Source organism: Lingula anatina, chromosome 1, assembly GCF_051362555.1.
Source record: "Lingula anatina isolate TDL-2025a chromosome 1, LinAna3.0, whole genome shotgun sequence".
NCBI lineage: Eukaryota > Metazoa > Brachiopoda > Lingulata > Lingulida > Lingulidae > Lingula > Lingula anatina.
In genome coordinates this window covers 61,253,799-61,260,861 of record NC_141767.1, presented here as the reverse complement: position 1 = coordinate 61,260,861, position 7,063 = coordinate 61,253,799, and the positions used below count along the sequence as shown (strand labels likewise).

The following is a 7,063-nucleotide window of genomic DNA, read 5'->3' as shown; positions in this document are numbered from 1 at the left end:
TTTACACCATGAACTGAATTTTGCAAATTTTTCTTCCCTTTTATCTCCAAAACTGGCTGAGATAGGTCCATAGTTACTATTGAACTTGAAAAGGAAGTCATATACTGGCAATCTAAATGTGACCTTAAAATTGACCTTTGACCTACTTTACACCATGAACTGAATTTTGCAAATTTTGCTTTCCTTTTATCTCCAAAACTGGCTGAGATAGGTCCGTAGTTACTATTGAACTTGAATAGGAAGTCATATACTGGCATTATAAATGTGACATTAAAATTGACCTTTGTCCTACTTTTCACCATAAACTGAACTTTGCAAATTTTGCTTCCCTTTTATCTCCAAAACTGGCAGAGATAGGTCCATAGTTACTATTGAACTTGAATAGAAAGTCATATACTGGCAATCTAAATGTGACCTTGAAATTGACCTTTGACCTACTTTTCACCATGAACTGAATTTTGCAAATTTTGCTTCCCTTTTATCTCCAAAACTGGATTCAAGTCATATACTGGCAATTTACTGTGACCTTGAAATTGACCCTTGACCTACCTTACGAAGAATTTAAATTTGATTGTACCATATATATTTTTTGCAATAGTTTAAAAATTCTTGTTGATTGCATTTTTACAGCTTGTCAAGCACAAAACTGGTGGCTGTGTCCCTTATTTTGTGTATGTGGGGGTCTATACAAATGCGCTTGCTCCAGCTGGTGGTACAATATTTGGAGGCGGTATCGCCTCTCTGATCCTCTAGTTTACTTTTGTAACTTTTTAATGTTCATTCATTTAAAAGAAAAATCTGACTTAATTCTAACAAATTACATCATTTAAGCTTGGTGTCTTGTTATATGTACTGAGATATCTCTCTTCATAAGTCTCTCATGTCTAGCTTCCAACTCTTTTTTTTTTACTTCATAAGAGGTAAATTGATACAAGATATAAGATGTGTGAGAACTTCAGTACCTTCCTTTCATGTTACCCCACATTCACGAAGATGTAATGTTAATAAAAGGAACGAATTACATAGGGATAATTTTTATGTACAGACACAGATGTGTCTGTACATACAGCCATCATCTGCGTCTGTCGTCGCCGTCGTCGCCGTGCACTTTTACCGATAACACGATAAGTGGAAAACCATTTTACCTTTTGACTTGAAACTTGCAGAACTGATGAATATTCATAATACGCAGGTCAAGTTCGAAAATCAGCATGATCGGGTCACTTTTAGGGAATTTATGCTGTTTTTTCACTTTTTTCAGCATATATGCAGCACCGATAACACGATAAGTGGAAAACCATTTTACCTTTTGACTTGAAACTTACAGAACTGATGAATATTCATAATACGCAGGTCAAGTTCGAAAACCAGCATGATCGGGTCACTTTTAGGGAATTTATGCTGTTTTTTCACTTTTTTCAGCATATATGCAGCACCGATAACACGATAAGTGGAAAACCATTTTACCTTTTGACTTGAAACTTACAGAACTGATGAATATTCATAATACGCAGGTCAAGTTCGAAAATCAGCATGATTGGGCCATTTTGAGGGAATTTATGCTGTTTTTTCACTATTTTCAATATAAATGCAACACTGATAACACAATATAAGAACAAGGCAGCAAAGCTGTCAAATGTACAGACAAAATAACAGAAAAAAGGATGCAAAAGAGGTCATTTTGCCAATTTTGATGCAATAATAAACAAGACCGTGGAACTTCAAAGTCACACTTTGAAAATGCCAATATGTGAAACCGTTTAACTGGCAGTAAGAATTACCAAACAGACTGCATTGCCTACTGAAGCTGTATTTTAGTCCCATGTTTCTTTCCTGTAAGTTTGAGAACAGTAAGTGACATGGTTTTTCTTAAATGGTCATCATGGGAGCAGTGCCCAAAATAGTTTTTTTTTTTAATTTTGATGCAATATTACATAATGTTTAACAGCATAATGACCATCAATTTTAATAATAAAATATTAGTATCATGGATATTCAGAAAATGTGACTAGCAAAGGTCTTCAGGCCCATGGAACTTCAAAGTCACAACTTGAAAATGCCAAAATGTAAACAAAGACAGCACTGTTCTGAATTTTTTTTTTTTTTTCATTTTTAACAATTTTTTAACATAAAACAAAACAAACAGTTTACTGCAATTTTTATATGATCAACTAAGAAAATTGATGAGATGGGAAAAATATCAATAGAATAGTGTTAAATGTCCAATTTCCTCCATTCTGAGATTCTGAACATAGTTAATGATTGAATCTGACAAACTGCAATGATATGAGTTTATTTCCATTTTTGACACTTTATTACACAATACACGATAACAAGTTTACCATCATTTTTACATAATCAACTTACAATGTTGTAAAGATGCAGGAAATGTCAAACAAACACTTTAATGTATCTTATTAGTAAAACAATAAGACTGTTAACATGCCTAAGAATTTAATCTGAGGAAATGTGAAAAAACAGCATAACTTCTAAAATAATGGCCCGATTATGCTGATTTTCGAACTCAACCTGCGTTTTAGTAAGATTGACCACTCCTGTGAGTTTAATGACAATTGGCCAATCTGTTTTTCTTATATCGTGTTTACAGTGTTGCATATATGATGAAAAATGAAAAAACAGCATAACTACTAAAATAGTGGCCCGATCATGCTGATTTTCGAACTTGACCTGCGTTTTAGTAAGATAGATTACTCCTGTGAGTTTCATGACAACAGGCCTATCGGTTTTCCTTGGAATTTTACAGTTAAACGAGACTTACCTGTAAGTTGAAGTTTGACTATGATTCTACCGAGTCTTCAGGAACAGAGGGTTTACGTGAGATAGAACCGAGACCGCGCATGCTCAGGTTTTAAAGGTGTGTGGTTGTCAGGAAAAAACTGTGTAACTGGGTAGGGAGGGTAGGGCACGTAAACCCTCTGTTCCTGAAGACTCGGTAGAATCATAGTCAAACTTCAACTTACAGGTAAGTCTCGTTTAACTGTAAAATTCTACCTCGTCTTCATTCACAACAGGGCTTACGTGAGATTTTAAAGTTCATGACAAGCACACACAAATTCCCAAAAAACAAACAACCAATGGAGATGAAACAAAGTGTAATATGTCTAGAAACATGAAAAAGATACACATATGTGCTCCACCAATAATATGTTGAAGATGGTAAAATCAATACTCATGAGCAACAATGTTCTATGACCTTTACTGTCTAGAACGGATGACAATAAAAACATACTCAAAGTCTAATATACCATAATATAATTACTTAGTATTGATTGACCGTAATAAGGTATCACTAAACGAATTCTGACTAACTATAGGCTTGTTATAAAAACGAGCAAAAGTACTGGCATTGGACCATCCAGCTTTATTCAAAATGTCTTCTAAGGGAACCGTTGCCCTAAACGCTGCAGAAGTAGCTGCTGCTCTAGTACTATGAGCCTTAAAAATAGTAATATCTATTCCAGCTCTGGCTAGCATAACTTTGATCCATCTACTAACGGTTTCTCTCCCTACAACACCATGAGGCTTTGTATAGCTAATAAAAAGTCTATCTCCTTCCTTTCTCAAAGATTGGGTTCTTAGTAAATATTCCGATAAACAGTTCACCACACACAACTTTTTATTTACAGGATAAGTCGAAAATTTAATGGCAGGCAAGGTAGTCCCAGGCCTGCTTTGCTTAATGTGTTGATGAATAGTAAATGTATACGAAGCTTTCCCAATATGCATGTCACCAGTGTTCAGTAAGTGTAAAGTCTGTCCCCGTTGAGCAGAGGTAAGAGCCATTAAAACAATAAGTTTTAGTGTGAGATCCTTCAGAGACAATCTAGATACAATAGGTAGAGTACACAAATAATCTAGAACCACTTTAACATCCCAAATGCAGTGATACCTAGGGGATGGAGGTTTGGATTGGTAAACTGCTTTAATAAAGCGTTTCACAATAGGCATGGCCCCAAAAGGAATCCCAGAGTCCATAATCAGTACCGCAGATAATGCAGATCTGGCTGTATTCAACGCACTATAGCTAAGACCGGAATGGAATAGTTCCACTAGAAAATCCAAGGCATCTCCTATGGGAGGTCGAATGGAATTAATTTCCCTCTTAGAACAGAAAAGTTGCCACTTTGTGAGATACGTCCTATATTGTTTATGCGATGAATCTCTCCATGATCGTAGGATGATGTTGATAGCCGGTTCTGATATTTGTTGCTCTTTGAGGGCATCCCTGACAAGGGGCATGCAAGTAGATTGAGACTGTTGCATAATGGATGACTTGCTTGGCTGTATGGAAGCACCAGCAACCTCTTCCTCTTTTGCAACAAAAGAGGGTTGGCTGTCAATAGAGTTAGCAGTTTTGGAAACCAGACCTGTGTCTTCCAACACGGTACTATCAGTATCCCTGTCGCCCTGTCTTGAACAATTTTCTGGAGGCATTTCGCTATCAAGCTGAAAGGAGGAAAAGCATAAAAGTAAAAGGAGTGCCAGCCTATGCTAAATGCATCGATGAAGTGAGCTTCTGGGTCAGGTCTCCATGACACATATGGTTGTAACTGACAATTCAAACGCGAAGCAAACAAATCAATGTCAGGTTCTCCGAATTTCACAGTGACCCTCCTATAAGTATCTATGTCCAACATCCATTCAGTGTCATCATGAAACACTCTAGATTCTCTGTCAGCAACAATGTTAAGTGAACCTGGCAAATATGCTGCCGTTAGCCAGATATTTCTAGCTTTGCACCATAAAACAATTTCTCTAGCTAAACTGTTGCACAAAATTGATTTACATCCACCCATTTCATTAATGTAACACACTGAGGTGGTATTATCTGACTGTACCTGTATATGACAATCAGTAAACTCGGAACAGAGAGATTTTAAACCTAGAAACACCGCAAACAGTTCTAGATAATTAATATGATGAATAGTCTCAACAAAGCTCCACCTTCCCCCAGTGGACACCCCTGCACACTGGGCTCCCCAACCTAACTTAGACGCATCCGTTTGCATGATAATAGTTGGGTTTCCATGCGAAATAGGGTTGGAAGCTAATGTAACATTCTCTATCCACCATTGCAAATCTGCCCTAGCTAACCTAGGGAGAGTAATTTTACTTTCAAAATTCCCACCATGTGATCGTAGAGCTTCAATTTTAGCCATCTCTAAGGAGCGATAAAACAGTTTCCCATATTTGACTGCAGGGAGACTGGCTACTAACAAACCAATGACTATCGCCAACTCCCTGATAGTAACATAAGTTTTGCATAACAGTTGAGAACATTCCAACTGGATTTTAAGTGCCTTCTTTTCAGTTAACCTAACTGACATGTTAGTGGAATCTAAGATGAACCCTAAAAAGGTAATTGTTTGCTTGGGAATAAAGGCAGACTTGTCCACATTAATGGTGAAACCCAGCCTAGACAGAAGCCCCACTGTCTCTCTAACATTATCCATGCAGTCCTCAAAAGTATCCCCTTGTAAGTAACAATCATCTATATACCCAACAGACTGGTGTCCCTTATTCCGTAATGAGGCATACACAGGTTTAAGTAATTTAGTAAAAAATCGAGGAGCACAGGCTAACCCCATAGGCATACAGGTAAATTGAAAAAGGTTGCCCCTCCATGTAAATCTAAGGTATTTCTGATGGTCTACGTGAACAGGTACTGAATAGTAAGCATCCTTAATATCCGCACTAGCCATATAACAACCTGGTTTCATCATGGCTAACGCACTGTAAAGTGAATCCATTTTAAAATGTGCATATTCTACTGACTCATTCAAATGTTTAAGATTTAAAATCAATCTAAAAGAGCCATCTGTCTTTGGTGTGATAAAAATATTAGACAGAAATTCACCTTCACTGTGAATGGCAGGAGTGATAATGTCTTTATCCAAAAAGTTATTCAACAATTCATCGATGACACTCATCTCCTTTTGATCAAAACAAATTTCTGAAGGAACAGAGAGTTGCCGGGGAGCACAACCGTCCTCAAATGGAATTATAATGCCCTGAACCATTTGTAAAATGCTTTTATCCGATGTAAGATGTTTCCATTCATGAACCGCTTCTTTAATTTGGCTCGCATGGAATGGTGGCTGAGCAGTAAGGATTGCATTTACGTGAGTATCAGAACAAGCAATGGGGGCCGCCATCTTGGAAACGCTAGGCGGCACGTGTGAAACAGAGTTGGTGGGAAAACCGTTACTCACCACATTCACCGACGGCTGGATTTCCCTCTCCCCTTTTTCCTTGCGGAATACGCACTTCCTCCGTAGTTTAAATGCCGTAAGTCAGAGTAGGGTGACCCTCTCCTGTCCGAAGTCTGTTGCAGACGATAGGGGGCGCTACCGCTTAAGCCACCTCGACGTGAAGGAGAATCCCGTCTGTTACGAAACCCACCGCTTAGGCGCAGACTTGCGTTGTTAGCTTCGGTGATAGATTTCACCACTGAAGGCAAATTGTCCCCGAAGAGGTACTCCGTAACTGGCGTCGTGGTAGAACACAGGTGCCGATACCCCGGCGCAATTGCAAATTTGAGATTTTCTCTCCTCTGTTGATTAAGGCTATTGTTGCCTTGGGACAGTAAACGAAGGCTGTCGCCGACTAGTTGAACTAACTCTTTGGGGTCCACAGTCTCTCGTTGAGTATCCAGTATGTTTAACAACTGGATGAGGGGGGTCATTCCCCTCAAAACACAATCCTGGATATTGGCCAACCTGAGGTCTGTAGACCTCTGAGACGCATTCAGTCCAGTCCAAATCTCAGGGTTAACCCGCGGGGCGGTTAATCCTTTGATGTTGGCCGGCCTCTCGTGTTTGTGGCGCAAAGCTGTCAGCTTATCTTCAGGCATTTGTTCCTGGCAGATGTCAGTAATTAGTTGCACAAGCGGCTCAGATACAGCTGGCCCCACTCTGTCGACTCCAGTCAGCTCAGCGCTGATTACATCATAAAAATGATCGGCCGCTTTGTTTTGCCCTGTGGGCTCTGCTTCCCCCACGGAAATATCCTGTGGATCATTTCCGGGGCCCAATGTAGAAGT

The 7,063-nt window shown here is 38.9% G+C and overlaps 1 protein-coding gene across 1 annotated transcript; it reads right to left on the bottom strand.

Annotated features, from left to right (window-relative positions):
* Positions 1–3,096: 3,096 nt before the first annotated feature.
* On the bottom strand, positions 3,097–6,176 carry LOC106155396 (uncharacterized). The gene is made up of 2 exons (XM_087000149.1): positions 4,632–6,176; positions 3,097–4,467 (listed from the first exon to the last, which is right to left on the bottom strand). Exons 1-2 carry the CDS (start codon positions 6,174–6,176, stop codon positions 3,277–3,279), a joined length of 2,736 nt encoding a protein of 911 aa, XP_086856275.1. The 3' UTR covers positions 3,097–3,276.
* Positions 6,177–7,063: the final 887 nt, after the last annotated feature.

Excerpts from the sequence above, each read along its gene's own strand:
- LOC106155396 (XM_087000149.1), bottom strand. The coding sequence starts at position 6,176 with ATGGCGGCCCCCATTGCTTGTTCTGATACTCACGTAAATGCAATCCTT. Across the intron at positions 4,468-4,631 it reads ACATAGATACTTATAGGAGG|CTTGATAGCGAAATGCCTCC; the intron begins GTCACTGTGAAA and ends TCCTCCTTTCAG.